The 17,733-nt window shown below is 43.2% G+C and overlaps 1 protein-coding gene across 1 annotated transcript in view; it reads right to left on the reverse strand.

Moving 5' to 3' along the window:
* The window catches only part of SNED1 (sushi, nidogen and EGF like domains 1), a 95,539-nt gene that overhangs the window by 13,123 nt on the left and 64,683 nt on the right, over positions 1-17,733 (reverse strand). The window contains exons 19-25 of the mRNA XM_066621501.1: positions 16,670-16,783; positions 11,561-11,674; positions 8,886-8,999; positions 8,551-8,664; positions 6,036-6,332; positions 2,262-2,445; positions 1,500-1,612 (exon numbers count right to left, since the gene is read on the reverse strand). Of these exons, the coding sequence (XP_066477598.1) occupies positions 1,500-1,612; positions 2,262-2,445; positions 6,036-6,332; positions 8,551-8,664; positions 8,886-8,999; positions 11,561-11,674; positions 16,670-16,783 (1,050 nt within the window). The remainder of the gene's footprint in view (positions 1-1,499; positions 1,613-2,261; positions 2,446-6,035; positions 6,333-8,550; positions 8,665-8,885; positions 9,000-11,560; positions 11,675-16,669; positions 16,784-17,733) is intronic.

Below are 17,733 nucleotides of genomic sequence, written 5' to 3' on the forward strand. Positions count from 1 at the left end.
GAGCATTTGTTTTGCATGCAGAAGGTCCCAGGTTCACTCCCTGGTATTTTCAGGTAAGGCTGAGACCTCTGACTGAAACCCTGGAAAGTTATTTCCTACAAGTGCAGAATATTGAACTAGATAGATAGATCAGTGGCCTGACTCAATATGACAGCCTCTCATGCTGATGTTCTCTGATGAATCTATGTCGTTTGTTTAAGAAATGTATTTGCTGTCCTTCAAAATACATGTTTCCAGTGCAGCTTACAACATGAAAAAGAATTAAAAAAACAGTATAAAAGTAAGAACAGCTGTGAAACTGGCAAAGCAAAATAGCAAAAAGCAGAATTAAAACTACTTCAACCAAAATTTTAAAAGGCCTGGGACAATTTTATTAATGTATTTTGTTTATTTATGTATACATTTAAATAAAAGTATACCTGACCTTATATACCTCATATAAATTTTAATACCTCACCTTTCCCCCTGCTATTGGGGCACCCAAGGTGGTTTTCAATAAATCAATAAAATAATTGATAATACTGATAAAATAAAATCAATAACTCATAAAATTGCGACACAATAAGGTAAACCAGCAACCAATAAAATGTAAAAGCAACACTAAAACATTTTAAAAGTTAAACCACCACAACAGCACAACAAGACAGTAAGCAACCAATAATAGCAGAGTACACAGCAAAGGAAAAACAGAGCTGACATAGAAAGGTTAAACAAAATAGAAAAGTTTTCAGCCCACGCTGGAAGGCTGACAGGAAAGGCATAACTCTTAACCAGGAGGTAAGGGCACTGCCACAGCAAAGGCCTACCCCTTGTTGTTGCCAATCTGTCATCAGCCATAGCCAGCACACTTAGGAGGGCCCCCTCAGGTATTTGCTTAGTGCTGAAAGGACTGAGGGTTCGATCCTATCCAATTTTCCAGCACGGGTGCAGCTGCAATGCACCCCCGAGGCAAGGGAACATATATTCCCTTACTTTTTGGAGACCTCCGTAACTACCCTCCCATCACAGGATGCAGCACCCACCCCACTGGCATAACTACACCAGTACTGGAAAGTTGGTTAGAATCTGGCTGTAAGTAGGCAACAGGCAAACCTCCCTGGTGAGCCATAAACAGGGTACCACCAATGAGAAGGCTCTCTCCCCAGTTACTCTATGCCTCACTTTGGACAGTGGAGCTTTTCGAGGAGGGCCTCTGAAGATGACCAGCATACAGGCAGAATCAAATTGGAGCAGGTAATCCTTCAGTTACCCAAAAAAGGCTTTAAACTGGGCCTTCTGAATTGTGCCCAGAAACAGCTTCTGAAAATATGTTCATGGCTTTGACATGTAGCTTCTTCCTTCAACAACTCAGCCTGGCCTCAAAGCTCTATGTTTTGAATCCTAACACTGAACCAAATACTCAGGTCAACCACCACAATACACACTACAGGTAAGAAAATGCGATTGTTTGAGTTGGTATATAGGCAATAAAGGTGGGAGAATTTTTTTGTCAAACTCACGAGTCCACACATAGAAGGGTGCTGTGGCAAAACTTTCAGTGAGATGGTCTTCTGCACTGAGGCCACTCAAGGTCCACATGTGGATAAGATACTTCTGTCCTGGCTGGAGGTCCCTATTGGAAGGAAGATTAGATATGCTAGGTAAATCCCAATCACACATTAATGGCATGATTTTGGAACAAAGAACAAGCAATTCCTTATTAGCAGCTGCTGACTCAGAGACTCACACAAATTACCGACTCAGAGAGAAATGTGAACAAATATCTACTGCACACAGAGAACTGTTAAGGGTATGAGGCAAATACCTGAAAGCAATGTCAATTCCAAATTCCTTACTGACCTAGCCAAACCTCCATTTCTTTATAATATAAGGAGTCTCAAATTATATTTTAATGGAACAAAGGTTTAGACAGAAACTTGACTTTTAGCACAGGGGTGTTCACTTGGCACTCTTTGAAATATTTTTTCTCCCTGCATTCACTAGCCGAGCTTATTTCCAGGTCTCAGTTCTCTATTCAGGTTGTCCAAAGCTTGTAATTTCTAGAGGGAGAGCAAGAAGGGGAACTGCCTGGCTTGGGAATTCTAAACTTGGGCTGTTGTTTCCTCTGACTCAGTCAGCCCATTTGTATATGGATTGTGCTACATTAATAATAATGCTGACCTGCTAAAATGTACTAAAACAATCTGCTGTGCTATGACAGTTGCCTCCCTCCCCTTCACCCCCAGAAAACTCACTCTCTCTCTCTCTCTCTCCTTGCTCACCAGAATGTGTATTTGGTCACAGTATTGTTTAACTCCACAGCACGGTCTTCCACATCATCTGGCTGGCGTATGGACACACGCACTTTGCTGACTGTGGAGTGCTTGAGCTTGTGGAGAGCCCATTGCACAGTAATGGTTGTAGCAGTCACATTGGCAATTTCAAATCCCTCCACTGGACGAGGTCCTGGCAGGATGAGAGAGGGGAAACGCAGGAGGCTGTTACGACTCACCCCACTTGACAGTGACACACTCACTCGGTCCTCTTGGGTGAGCACTGCCCCTCTGGAGGCCTCCTTCCCAGCTCAGAAGTTTCCTACAGAAGAAAAATGTCTGTCTGGGCTTTTGACAGGACCAGTACAACAAAAGGCCCCCTTCCTCACTGGGAGTACTGTATCTGGTATCTTGTAACCTCACGGAACTTTCAGCAGAGAATTTCATTGCATAGATAAGAGTCTCCCATGAGATACCGTATGATAGAGCCATTTAGCAAACAGGGTCATTTCCACGACTCACCTGGATAGGGGTGACATCTACATAGTAAAAGTCAGTTCATGTTTTCCATTTTGCAGAGTTCAATACAGCTAAGAAGTTCAGGGTTGTAACCTTGTCTGTCAACAGCCTACTCAAAAAAGCCTATCCTCAGTGCCAAATCATACAAAGGATTGGCACAGCCAGGTTGAGACCACTATTAATAGAAACCAAAGCCTTGGGCTACATGGAAGACTCTCTCACTGCCAACATGCTGTTCACTTAAGCTCCATACAGCCTCAGAGTGATGAAGACATTTGCCGTGAGCCAAAGACAATGTAGGGCGTGTGCCTACAGTAAGAAACCAGTGTTCCTATGAACATGCAGAGTGATTTTATCAAGCCATGCTATGTTAATGCACTGTCATTAGATGATCTCCTGAGAACATAGGAAAGAGCACAATGAACACAAATCTATGGACTAAACCTCCATCCAGATAGCAGGTTCCCCCCACAGCCAATGTAACAGTATAGCACTAAAACAGAAGTGGGTAAGGAAGTTCCTAAAACTACATATATCAGTTAGCTTGGGAGGTTTGAATTTTACGGACCCTCTTGTAGGGAAATACATATAATCCCATAGAAGAAGTTGGGAACCTTAGGGCTGAGGTGTTCAATCTGTGTGTCCCGCCTCCCTAGGGAGGCGTGGCTAGCCGATACGGACCTTGTGAGGCATCTGGGGAGAGAGGTGGCTGCAGCTGATACTGCAGAGCTCTGCTCTGCTCAGCTGCACCTGCTGACTTGCTGCTTTTCTTCAGCTGTGAAAGAGGTGGGTGGGGCAGTGTGAGGCTGGTAGGGCATGTGAAACATGGTGGAGGGAGGTGGGAGAGAAGGCTGGCTGGGCATTGGCAGAGATGCAGCATCTCATCATGGAGCTCTCTCCATGTGCAACCTCGCCCAAGGGACTACATTTCCCAGTGTGCCTCACGTCCTCGGATTGGTCAAGGCTGGAGGAGAGGAGAAGAGTGTGGAGGTGCTGCATCTCATCAGCACAGGGTGTGCTCCTGGCAGGCTTCAAACTGGGAGGGAAGAGTAAGCTCAGCGAAGGAGGGAGCCAGCCTGCTCTTAGTGGGGGTGTCCAAATGCCCCAGCCTGCATTCCTCCATCTTGCCTGGGGGGAACAGGGGTGGCATCTGCATGTTGGGTGTATGTGTGTGAGCAGCCCCCATCTACTTTGGGGTGAGTTGCACTGTGTGGCTGCAATCCTTTCCACACTTTCCTGGAAGTAAGCCCCATTGACTCAAATGGGACTTACTTCTGAGTAGACCTACATAGGCTTGGGGTCTGTGTCAGCTTAAACAAGGATCCTCACCTTTTTCTTTTTCCTCCCCTTTCAAAAAAGAAAAAAAGCCACTCTTGATGGTTTTGTCTCCAAAAATTGATTAAAAAATAAAAGCACCCATTCCTTTTCAGCAATCCCCCTTTTCCCTCCTGCCTCCTTTTGGGGGGGGGGGGGCTTCCCATGTTGGCTGCTGTTATAAGACAAAAGGCAAAATCCTAGCTAGGTCTACTCAGAAGTAAGTCCTATTGTGTTCATTGGGACTTACTCCCAGGAAAGTGAGTTTAGATTGCAGCCAAACTGTCTCTAGGTCTCAGTTTGCATCAGTTTGCAATTAGCAGATGCACACAAAACAAAGTCTTCCCCTCCCCCAGCAAATTCATCACTTCTTCCCCCCTCCCTTTCCAAACCCCTCCAGGTGTGCTGCTAACAAACTCAGGGCACAATCCTAACCAGGTCTACTCAGAAGTCAATCCTATTTTGTTCAGTGCGCTTACTCTCAGGTAAGTGTGGTTAGAATTGCAGCCTCAGAGTGCTGGCAGCTGTTTTTTTGGTTTCTAGTGTAAAATTATAACACCTTCATCCCCATTTTGGGGGTAACTGAGGTGAGGTGTTGTAATGGGGAGCTGCGGCCAATGGCCACAAGGATCAGGGGAGGCGCGAGCTGGAAAAGTTCGAGAACCACTGCCTTAGGGTAAAGGCAGATTGTCATTCTCAGGATCATCTCCTGTAAACGGTGACCACTGCATCGTATGGTTGGGAGACAGTTGCAGAGGTCTCCTTCAGGTAAGGGAACAATTGTTCCCTTACCCAGAGGTAAGCCTCCACAGTGTGGAGGGGCATACTTGAACCTATGACAGGTATTTTGCTATTGCAGATTCGCATTGATGCATGCTGCAGGATTGGGCCTGAGAGGAGTTTAGGATATTGGTGGCACCTGTGCCCCCAATCCTGTCCCCCTCCTGGGACCTGATACACCCAATCCCGCTTCTCCCTGTCCCATTTCACACCTTCCCCACCCCTCTTATGCCCTTCCATCATTCCCTCTATCTTACCTCCTCTGGTGAGTGAGAGAACTCAGCGACACGGGCAGGAAGGTGCTGGCCCTCCTGTTGGTGCTCCCAGCAATGCACCAAGTAGTGCCCTGAGGAGCTCTTTTTGCGACTGGCACTGACTGTTTTATGGCAGTCAGTGGCAGTGAAAGAAGACGATCACGGATGTGCAGCAAGATTGGGCTGTAAGGCATTCTATGTTTTTAATCAGCTGCTACATACTGTCCATTAGCAACTACTGAACTGTCCACAATGATGGCTCAGAGCCTCTGCCTATGGAAGCAGACACAGTAAGCTGTCAAAAAGCATGCACCTGCCTGGGGCATCTCAAGAAAGCTTTGTTCCAAAACCTAAATGGATAGTGACTTCTGGACTTATTATATCAGTACACCCAAGCAGAGCACAGATACAGAGAAGATCTTCTTTTTCAAATATTTCTAGAGTGACCACTCTATGACCTATGGCGAGTTTCTGTTTTGTTTAGGTAGAGGTAGTTTCCATGCAGATAATTCATTCAATAGATGCAATTTCCACTACAAATTATATGCAGCTGTGTTGACTTCTTATATGACGCTCCAAGAAAGTAAGTATTTGGAAAATGAGAGGAGTTTCATGCAATCCTTTTGGGGGGGAGGGATATTTTGTTCCTTCACTAGCCAGTCCATTTCTCAGCGGTTATAGACCAATATTTTGACACATGTATAACCATAAGCTTTGTTTGCGATGGAACATGATCCTGGATTGGTATGGAAGAAATTCCTGCCATATACAAAATATGGGAGGGCTCCATAGTTCAATACTAGCTTGGGAAACCTACAATGTGTCTCAGAAAGACACCTGCCAAAATGGTGCCCTCAACGTTGCAAGCCAGGCATTTCTGTACCCACAATTCTATTCCCCTGAAGGAGCTACTCACTAGTACGAGTGACGAGCATGACGGGCCTGCTGATATCATTCTTGTTGTTCGATTTGCGTTTGACTGAAAAGACAGAAATATTGTAGGCTTTGCCGGAGGCTAGTGCCCGCAAATGGTGGGCAGCACGACTTCGGTCCACATAATCAGTCCAGCGGTAAGAGCCGTCGAAGGATACGTACGTCACGGCGTAGCCATCAATCATATGCTTGGCAGCCTGGTCCTTGGGAGGGTGCCAAGAGATTGACAGCCCAGTCTCCTCCACCTTTTCCACCTTTAATGACGTTGGTGGCAGCAGCTCTTCACGGTGTCAGTGCAAATAAAAAGAAACATAATCAATTTTTCAAGCAACACAGACCTGTTCCTCCTTCATTCCACTTTCAAATTATTCCTACAAGAGGTAAGATATAATTTACAATATAACGGTATGGCAGTAGCGCCGCTAGGGTGATGGACACAGGGGGGTGACATCACTACCGGCCAAAATTGTTAAAAATTGCAATTTTTAGGAATAATACCATCATGTTATATATCATTTGATGCATACATTACAGCAGAATGCAATGAAACAAACCATGTTGAAATATCCCTATTCTATCAAAAGTTATAGCCAAAAACTCCAGTGGGGGCAGGGTGATGATGCGTTGCCATGCCCAGCACCAGGGGAGTGGGGGTGATACACTGGCCTCCTACACTGAGTGACGCCACAGGAGTAGGGCAATGCAAGTGTTAAGCATACCATACATTTCAGTTATTGGCTATATATTATTCCTTCTCTTCAATAAAAATAAATAGTAAACATAATAGGAGGTCTGGGCAGGAGGACTGGTCTAGAGGGTAGAGCCTCCATTTGCCTGAAGATAACATCCACAAGGTCGCCAGTTCGAGGCCACCGGCACCGTGCGACCTTGAAGCAGCTGACAAGCTGAAGCTGAGCTATTCCATCTGCTCTGAGCGTGGGAGGATGGGGGCCAGGATGGAGGCCAGATCAGAATGAAACATCTGAATTGTTGTGGCTCTTGAAAGATAAAGCCTTCTTTCAGTTGTAAAAATCCCTACGGGGATTTAAATTAGCCTGCCTATGTAAACCGCCTTGAATAAAGCCTTGAATAAAGACCAAGAAAGGCGGTATATAAATACCTGTATTATTATTATTTATTATTAGAATTATTGAAAAAAAATTGACAACTCCCATAAGAGAGCTTGTGCTTCCCAGGCCCTCTTCATCCACCATGCTCATAATGCAGGTGGCTCCATATCAGTGCTCATATTCATGAATGCCTGAGCTGCATAATCTTACCTCACTTTTTTGAGGAAGTAATATCACATAGTTCAGGCTGATGGGCATCTACACAGAACATCTACATTAACACATTGCAAGATGAGCATGGCAAATGGGAATGTACCTGCCCACTACTCCACAATGGCAACAGAGTCTTCAGCTCAGAGAAGCATTTGTGGGCCTTCAGCTCCAATTAGTTTACTCATCAGTCTCTTAAAAGATTTTGAACACAAGACCCGTTCCTTGAAGAATTCTGTAATGGCTTCAGAATGCCATGAAATGCAATGCAATTTAACTGGGCATGTTTGAGTAAGCAGCTCTATGTTACAACAAATATAAATAGCTCCTCTTAACTACGGTGGGGAGCTGGCTTGTTTTAATCTCTGCCTATATAGTAAAGAAGATTGGATACACTTAACACATATTTGAGATAGAAATAAATCCCCCATGTGGTATACTCTATAATGGGGATCTCCAAACCCTAGACCGTGGGCCAGAAGTGGCCCTCAGTGAGCATCCATCTGGAAGCCAAAGAACTGGAAGTGACTTTTTAAGGCCTTAAAAGGTCTTTGGAGAGCTAAGAAAGCATTCTAGAAGCCTCCAAAGGCCTTAAGAAGGTCACTTCAGTTTTTTGGAAAAACCGGAGGTCTGCACGCAACCTCTCTGGGCCTCAGAATTGCCTCCAGAGGATTACAGGAACCCAACAGCAAGGCTAGGCTAGGAGCCTCTGGAGCACTGGAGGCTCATCAGGGATCTTAAGCTGTGGGCATCTTCCCTTGCCTCTGAACAGCTGACTTGGAGAGCCTGCAGAAGCAGGTTGCAGGTGGAGAAGCTGCATGAGAGGGCTGCACATAAGGGGATCTCTGCTTCCACCCCATCCCTTTGTTGTTTTTAAAGTGCTTTGCACTGGTTTATCAAGAGATCTTTGCTCCCTCCTTCCTTTGTTGTTTGCACCTCTGTTTTTTGGTGAATTGTGTTCCAACTACGTACTCTTAGTTAACACCAGTTCCAATACACTGAATCTTTCTCAATGAAGTGTTATCCAGCAACTTTACCTGTACTTTATAGGACAGGACCCCAAAGGAATTCTTGCCTATCCTAAGTGAGTTTCCCCCATTAAAAGAAAGAAAGGGAGGGAAGGAAAATAAAATGCTCTACTCTTTATTTTGCATCTACCATATTATGGCACCAACATGATTACAGACAATTATGAAAGTGGCCTTTTAGCCTATTTACCTTTCTCACAGTTCTTTCCAGTGAAGCCCACTTTGCAGGTGCAGATATGAGATCCGTTACTGGGCAGACAGTAGCCTCTGCTCCCACAGGGGTTGGAGAAACAGGGGTCACTAGCTAGGGAAGAGGTGCACAATTAACAGTCTAGAAGTGTGCATAAAGGTGATGAAAACCCTTCAGAGAAAGGCATGGACATTTGTCAGGGGAGACTCCCACCTCTGGAAAAATGTTTATGTACTTACTGAATCCATCTTTCCCAAAAGCAAAATTCTAATGAGAGCTTTTGGAGAAGAAGACGAAAAAATAACTGAACCTTTTCCCATTTCATTTAGGCTTACCTATTTCACAATGGTAGCCAAAGAAGCCCACAGGGCAGACACACAGGTAGGAACCACTGTAATTTTCACAATCTCCTCCATTCCGACAAGGGTTTGATTCACAGGCATCCACTTCTGGAGGGCATAAATACACTCACTCAGATATCTGTAGGAGGTGTCACATGGAATTAAGAGGTTGACTCTGCATCATCCCTTGCAAAAATGCCTGCATAAACTCCAAGTGATAACCTTCCCTAGGGCCATTTACACAGTATATGTATCTTGTACACACGAGATCAGAGCAGTAGATGAAATGTGAGATAAATAATGGCATGTTTCCTGCATCTTGTCCAGTTTACTGGCCTTATCCAGTTTGCTGTATCCAAGACAATTGCCATTCATGGTAATTCTATAAATGTCTTCTAGTCACGATAGCCTATATCAGTGGTCTCCACACCATGGACTGCAGTCACAAGATTACTATCTGGACTCAGTGGTGGCACTGGCTTTTCATTCCATGCCTCAGCCTTCCTCTTTTGCTGCTGATCTTTGCAGAAACTCATGCTAGGCAGCCGCTTCTGCTGTCTGTTGCCCCAACAGGCCCTGTGCCCTGATTTCTGCGTAGTACCAGCTTCCTGGTGTGTGTTTCTGTGAAGGTTGGCAGCAAAAAGGGGCAGCTGCAGTGTGGATCAAAAAGTCTCTGCCATCGCCACACACAGATGGTAAACTTGTGATGCCAGATCCGGCCTGCATGCCATGGTTTGGCAGCTACTGGCCTATATGCTATCTACAAGTCCAGTCAGCAGCATGCCAATATCAGTTGTAGGAGCACAAAGATGGAAATAGGTTTGACTTCATCACTTGCTTGTGGACTTCTAGTTGTTGTGGAAATGAAATGGTGGCCTAGAAGGACATTTGGTCTGATTCAGCAAAAATTTTCATATGTAGATTCCCGCAATTTCTGTTTGAAATAGAGAAAGTATCTGGGCCCACTGCTTTCTACTATGAACCATCTAACATCTTTGACATTACCAAAGATAAATTTTTCCTAGTCTCATTCTGAAAAATGCGTAAAGGGAAGTGACCATAATAGGACTACAGATGTACATTTTTGTAATACTGAATCATCCAAGCAAGTGCCAGACAAATTTCTGTGAATTTTCAACAGCGATCACATGTCTCTTACTAACGGACACTGTGATGCCACAAAATAAGTAACCATTTACCTCTTTGTACGGTTCCCAGACCAAAGTGAGCTTCTTGTGGTGAGGCTGATAGTGGAATTTTACTGTAAAACCTATTTTTGTATTAGTTTCATATCCTCCACGTCTAATGTAATGATTCTTGAATTCAACATTTGCTTTTACTTTATTATACCATAAGTATCCAACATGGATTAGGAAAAACATGGGTTAAGAAAAAGAAGTTGAGAAGCACTTGATATATGTGAAAGGGCAAGATCATGTGACTATCATGAGACCAGATCTACTGTAGCTGTGAAGATGCTACCAGTGGATGTGTTGGAAAGAACATATAGGACGCCTACAGAGACCCTTCTCTCCCCTCCTTTCCTCTTCCTTCCAATCAACAAGGTCTAATGGCAGGGATTATTAGTACATGGCCCAGGCCACTCTGTAATTTCCAAATTCAGCAACTGAAACAGATTTTTAAATTAGGCAGTTTTGCAAGCATGGTGATTTGCAACCATAATTTACTTAGAAAAGAATTTATGAAGTATTCTCTGCTTGCAAAAATAAAAATAAAAATATGAGGTATTTACCGCTTAATGATTCAGAAACTAGAATGGCAAAAGGAAGAGACTACTAGGAAATGCACTGGGTAGGGAGGGGAGCTGAAAATGAGAACAAGCCAGAATAGTTTCAGAACAAACACAGCACTATGTCATGGCTGCTTATAGATGCATCATCCATGTGGGGATGTGGTGGTCTGAGGTAAATAACCATGTGGCAAAACACACCTCATAAGAAACGTGCAGAACTGTATGGTGGCAGCTCTGAAGTGCTCGGGGATGACACACTCATTGCTAAGCTCTAGAGAACCCTGATAGAAGCTGCACAAGGTTCCGATTTTAGCAGTGCAACTTAGAGGGACCAGTCCTCACAAGTCATCTCTAACATACAGAAATGTGAAGGTAACAAAGGCATATTCTGACTGACTTCATCATGTAGTTAATCACTACAAGTTACCACTTTCCACAGTGATGTGCTGGTCTGCAGTTGTGCAGCATCATCACACTATTGCCGAACTTCCTCATTGTCGAACTCCTCTTGGCTTGCTGCTGATCAGTCATGCACCTTAGAAGAACAGCAGTTGCTACTACACAGTACCATCTCACCCAGAACCTCTCTAGCTGAAAATTATCAGGGATGCAGGGCTTAAATTAAAGTTTTCAAGGGCTTAAAGCAGGGATGTTTCATTCCTTCACAGTTATGAACTGGGAGGTTTACACAACATAAGATGGCCGTATGGTTGTAAAAAATAAACCTTCCATTACAAGGTAAAAGAGAACTTCAGATGACCATGTCTTTGAATTGTAGCAGTAAGCAACATTAAGAAAGCTACGCTAAAAGAAAATGGGATTAGCAACAGCAACTAGTCACAAGGATGTTTGGGAGATTCCAGGGTTCCCATTGCTGATTGGGAGAAAGACTGGAAGTTATGAATCCATTATTTACCTGTTTCACACTGTGTCCCAAGGAAGCCATCAGGACAATGACAGATAAAGGACCCTGGGTGATCTTTACAAGTTCCACCATTTTTGCATGGGTCTGACTGACATTCATCAAGCTCTATGTGAATGCAAAAGGAATAAAAAACCAAGAACGACTTCATTAGCACAATATAAATACTGAAGGAATAAAACCAGCAGTATCAGATTGATTTAAACATTGACTGATTTGATATCATTTTGGTTCGTATCTTGTTTCTGACTTTTCCTTTGTGAAGTAAGCTCAAAGCAGTTAATAAGAACATGGGAACGACAGAGAACAATTTAACCACAATGCCTCGCAAAACATACAATAAGCTTATTAAATTCCAAAGTTATTTCAGGAACAAAACCAAATATTCATTTCAATAAAAACATCCCAAAATGAATTGTACAATGAGATTAGTATTTGAAAGCCTTTAAAGAGAATAAAAATGGAATTCACAATCAATACTTCCACAACAAGTAAAAGAAACCAGTTACATGAACAATTAATAAAAAAGGCTGTAGCAACACAGTAAATAAATAAAAACTAAACTGCAGTAGTTCCAGTTATTCTCACTCCTTTACGTAGAAAGGGGGTGATTAACTTTGCAAACAATCATCGAAGACATGCAGTTATGAAGCATTTGAATAGCACTTAATTCACTAAGCAGGCACTCTGCAATTATGATCCTGTCTTGTTCTGCCCCACAGGAGATGAGCACAGGATGAGGCATGAAGCTACCAAGCACAGGGTAAAAGGAAACCTTGCTGTTGGCAAATCCTAGGCCCATAGGAACAATGTTTTCAGATGTGCAATGAACAAGGTCAAACAGGAGTCTCCATCGCCAAACCCAGTGTTCCAATCAGTGTACCACCAGGGCTGTGGTACACCAACAACCCAATCCTAACCTGTACTGGAACAGGCAGGCAAAGTGGTCTATGCTATATCCAGTGCAGGTTAGGAGGTGGCTGGAGGGCAACTTGGAGTAAGGGGATATTTTTACCCTAATGCCTCAGATACTCCATGGAGCTTCTTGGATCTGTGCCAGCAAAATTGCTGGCGCAAATCCAAGCAGCCTGTGCAAGGCTGATGGGGCTGGAAGTGGGGGCTAGGATACAGCCTGCGTTGCCATGGCCAGTCCCACTCCTTCCCAGGCTTTATCTGCCCCACCCAGAAATGCCTCCTCTCCACTCCACTCCCAGAACACCCTCCCACCACCCACTTTCATCCCTTGAACTGGGCCGGGGCAAACTTACCCTGTTTGGGTGCAGATCCAGCATCCATGGGCTGATGTGGGCCTTTGTGCCAGCCCAACTGGCTCTAGAGGAGGTGCAAATGTGCTTTATGGCACATTTGTGACACTCCTGGACCTACACAGACCTAACATATAGTTAGGATTGCACTCAGAGAGCATTTGCCCGCTCCCAACTTGAGCGGTGAGTGGCTGGTACTGCATTGTTGGAGAGGTGCACACAGACATGTACAATCTGAAAGAACCTGGACCACACTGATCAGATGGCAGATATCACCATGGGCAATTTCTTGGATTGCTGTTGCAGGCAAGCTGGCCCATTGTGTGCCTGCACAGGGTTATACATACTTGACTGTGGTCCCGATAAAAACTTTAAAGCAGTCCCAACAATCCTGAAAATGATGCAGTGGCTAGTATTTGGCTTGGATTATTATTTTACACATTTATATGCTGCCTTTCCTTCAAGGAACTTGGGGGGCATACATGGCTCCTTCCATTTCTTTTAGCTTCACAACTATCTTGAGAGGTAGGTTAGACTAATGACTGACTCAAGGTCACTCATGCTTCATGGCCGAGCAGGGATTTGAGCCCATCTTCCCGATCCTAGTACAATACTCTAACCCAGGGGTGCCCAAACCCGGCTTGGGGGCCACTTGTGGCCCTCAGGGACTCCCAATCTGGCCTGCGGGGAGCCCCCAGTCTCCAATGAGCCTGTGGCCCTTTGGAGACTAGCTGGAGCCTGCGCTGGCCTGACACAACCGCTGTCAGCGTGAGGGTGTCTGTTCCACTTCTTGCGTGAGCTATGGGATGAGGTCTCCCTCCACTGCTTGCTGTTTCACATCTGTGATGCAGCAGCAGCAAAGGAAAGGGCAGCCTTGCTTTGTGCAAGGCCTTTTATAGGCTTTGAGCTATTGCAAGATCTTCATTCATTCATATAAGTTCCATCTCTAATATATTCATTTATGTAAATTGATTCAAATTTAAACTGTAAACCAATTATTTTTTATCCCCCGTTCCCAACACAGTGTCAAGAGAGATGATGTGGCCCTCCTGCCAAAAAGTTTGGACACCCCTGCTCTAATCACTACACCAAGTCCATATCCTTGCTCAATCATGACATCTGCATTGTTTTCTGTAAGTCACTACCCAGAGAAGACTTGAAGGCACACAAGTAGACTTTTCCAACTAAAGCTAAGCAGATCTGTCTACCAGCAGTGCCTGAATGGAAAAATACCTAGGAAGAGGCTCTGAAATCTTTGAAGGGAGGAATAGAGCTATAATTGACCTCTATCTCATAGATGAGTACAAATGTGAATTGTGATGTCTATACTGTAAAATGTATTAACCACCACTTACAAAATTGAGAATTTTCCTTTTTTTTTTTTTACAAGTAACTGATTTGCTACTTTTATTTTGTTCTCCCCTATCAACAGACAATGACACAACTTCAAGCCTATATCACTTGATTCTTTAATAAGCAGTATTGCTTGCAATTCTTTCCATTCCTCCTGGAAGGCAAGGTTTTCTATATCAATTGTATCAAGGGTTTGATTTTTGTCTTTTTATTTCTTTTATCTGATCACAGAACTTTCCTATTTGAAAATATAGATATAATGGAAAGTTATGTAGCCATTCCCTGTTGCTCTGTTCAGCCAGTTTAAAGAAAACACTCTATGAAAGAGATCACTGATCATCCAAGGCCTGCCCTTGCCAATTTTCCCTCCCAGTTATAAAAAGTTTCTGCAGAGAAATAAAGTAATGCTATTAAAGCAATGCAACAGAGATAACATTACATAAACTTTTTTCCCCTTTTCATCCCTCTACCAGATTTTAAGGTTTGGTTACTAGAGGAATGGGACACTCCACACTGTATCCTAGGGAACTGACTTGGGCATTTCAACATCCCCTGCCATCATCCTTTATTATCCTTAAAAAAATTAAAAATTAGAGATCAATTTTTTTTCTTTCCAGTTTATATAAAAGTAAACTGGAGGTGAATGTCAAATGAGCTCCACAACAGCACTGCTTTGAATTTATAAGGTCATTCCTTTCAGAGGCTGCAAGAGGACACATTTTGTCACAATTACCATTTTAAAATAGTCAAAAATTTAGCGTGTTAGTGCTTCAGAATAAAAATGGTATTCCAAGATCTATTCAGGGAGCACACAGAATCCAGATTTCATTGGAAGCCAGTTCATGAGAACTGCAGTCAACAGACAGCCCTAGATTCCTGACACTTCATACCCAAATATTCTAACACTGTGACCAAGTCTCTCAGGCCCTTGACCATCAGAAAATTTTCAGACCAACAGACGTGTTGGTTAAGAGACTAAATACCATTAATCTTGTCTTAGCTTTCCCCAGTGAAGAAATCCAAACACTTCAGGATGTATCAGAAATATTTAGGAGATGTAGAGGCCTGAATTTTTTTTTTATTTGCAATATCTTCTCTTGGTCTATTCCCCCATTTGCTTTCACATAGACCCACCCATTCACACACCCAGCCTTGTTTGACTATAGAAGCTACTGTCAATCAAGAAGAACTAGTGATTCCGAAAAGAGATCCCAATTCTCCCCACTGTTTTGTGGCACTCTCTCCTTGTAACTGCAATCCCGAGACAAAACAATTCAACTTCTTTATCCCTTTCCAAATCAAGAGACATTTCTCAAGGTTAGGCTTTCTCCTGCCACTTTTCTCTGAGCTTCTGACAGTGTCTGATCTTTGATTTGATAAATGAAAGAATCCATTATCTCAATTACCTGGTTCTTTCATTTCATGAGAATGCTAAAAGAAGCTGTAGAGTGGTTGGGAAAAGACTCCTTGGAACTGCGCAATGGTGTTTGTTCAGACAGAAACTGGTTAAGTACTTTTCATATTACAGTGGTAACCTTCTCCCTCCTTGGCTACATCAAGACAGCTCCTGGGCATGTATCTGTTTGGGTACTGTGTAGCATTTTTCCTGCCACCACGACTTGTTAGTGTAATAAAGTGGTGATGTAGGGAACAGGGATGGTAGCAACCTATAGCAATTATTTGGTCATGATCACATTAATATGGAAACTATTACTCCTCAAATAATTGTGGATCTTGGCAGCTGGAAATTCCCCAACGCAGAGGCTCCGAGGAAAAATCCGTACAATCAAAATAAATATTCTTTCATTAACAGTGTTTATCTTGAGTCTTCTAGCCTACTGGTTAACATGCTCGATTTAAAGAAACTTTCATTCATCACTTTATTTCTCAGGGGTAAAAATACAATATCCATAGTGGCTGTCTTTGCTGATTACAGAGTAAGGTAATCTGAATCTTCCTCAGAAACAGATCAACAAATCAAAGTTAACTTCTTAAGAGTAGCCTCGCTCCAATTTCAAGCATTAACAGAATAACCTTGTATTAATTTCATGGGAAAATGGTTCTGTTAGCCATTCTCTGTGAAGCAGAATACATTATTGTTCTGACAGAAAAATTGCAGAGGACTAAAAACTCTGTGGCAACATAGCTAATCTGGTCAAATTTAGCAAAATATAGTTCATATTCAATCTTTATTATTATTATTATAAAGAAGATAATTTATGGCAGCTGAAAAGCAGGAAGCAAGTTTCTAGAATATTAGAATGCAGGCAGACCCCCATATCTGCAGATCCGGTATCTGCTGATTCAGAAAACAGGTTGAACTGTGGATTTCATTATCTGAAGCTTTTGGCATCTGCAGGGGTGCAGGAATGGAACCCCCATGGATGCCAAGGTCTGACCTGTAGCATGCAACACTGATGGTGCTATATTATCAGTCAATCACATCACACAGCTCTTCACCAAATGTATTTGCACATTCTCTTACCCAACTCACAGTGGTGTCCTGTGTAGCCAGCTTTGCACAAGCATAGGAAAGTGGCAATTCGATCTTTACACAAGCCCCCATTCTGACATGGCTGGGATCTGCATTCGTCAATTTCTATAAAAGATGGTGAAAAGACAGCCATCATCCATACAAAATGGAAGGTCAAAGGGCTCTACCCCCACCCCAACCCCCCAAAAACTTATGCATATATGACATTCTGCACATTTGAATTGGTGTACTTCAGAAACAATTCCACTTCCATCTGCAGAGGACATCTATATACAGGTCCATCTAAATACAGGTTTGTATTTATTTTTTATACACGGATTTGACTCAACACGAATGGCCACTGCAAATGAGAAGGAATGTGCTGATCCCTGGAGAAGGGGAAAAATGCATCCCTTTAAAATATGTTTAAAAAACTGAACAGTCCTTTAACAATAGGACTTCGTTAATGAGAGAGAGGGGGAGGGCAGCTGGCTGACAATCCATCAATTCTTCTCCCTCCAGGCGACCCCTCCCTTCCCCCTGAGCACGTGAAAGAAAGGTGATCACATTGCATTGGTGAAGGGAGGGGCTGAGTGAAGTGCCTTTCTAAGCCCTTGGAGGAGGACCGATTGATGATTGTCTTCTTAATGACTCTTATCTTATATCACAAAGGTCAGCAAGGCTGTTTTTAAATCACCAGAGCAAAGAAACTTTGTTTTTCAAATGGATTTGCTATAGTGCGTTTTTTGCCATCCACGTGAGTGCTTGGAACGGAACCCACATGAATAATGAGGCTCAACCTATAGACATATCTCACTTAAGTGATAAAAAGGCAAAATACAGTGCAAGCAGCAAACCGCACGTAAGGTGGGAGACCTGGACTTGGATCTCCTGATGGCTTTTTTTTTTACTTAAGCACAGCTCCAAAGGTCTCTGAATTTGATCATAGCAATGACAGTAAGGGGGTGTTTTACCTTCATGCTTTTTCCACAATCACATAATCATACATATATCCTGAAACTGCTGTTAGCCCCAACAGAAAAAAGAGCAGGTGCCAGTAATTTTTCCTTCTGTGG

The sequence above is a fragment of the Tiliqua scincoides genome, chromosome 3 (genome assembly GCF_035046505.1).
Source record: "Tiliqua scincoides isolate rTilSci1 chromosome 3, rTilSci1.hap2, whole genome shotgun sequence".
Taxonomy (NCBI): Eukaryota; Metazoa; Chordata; class Lepidosauria; order Squamata; family Scincidae; genus Tiliqua; species Tiliqua scincoides.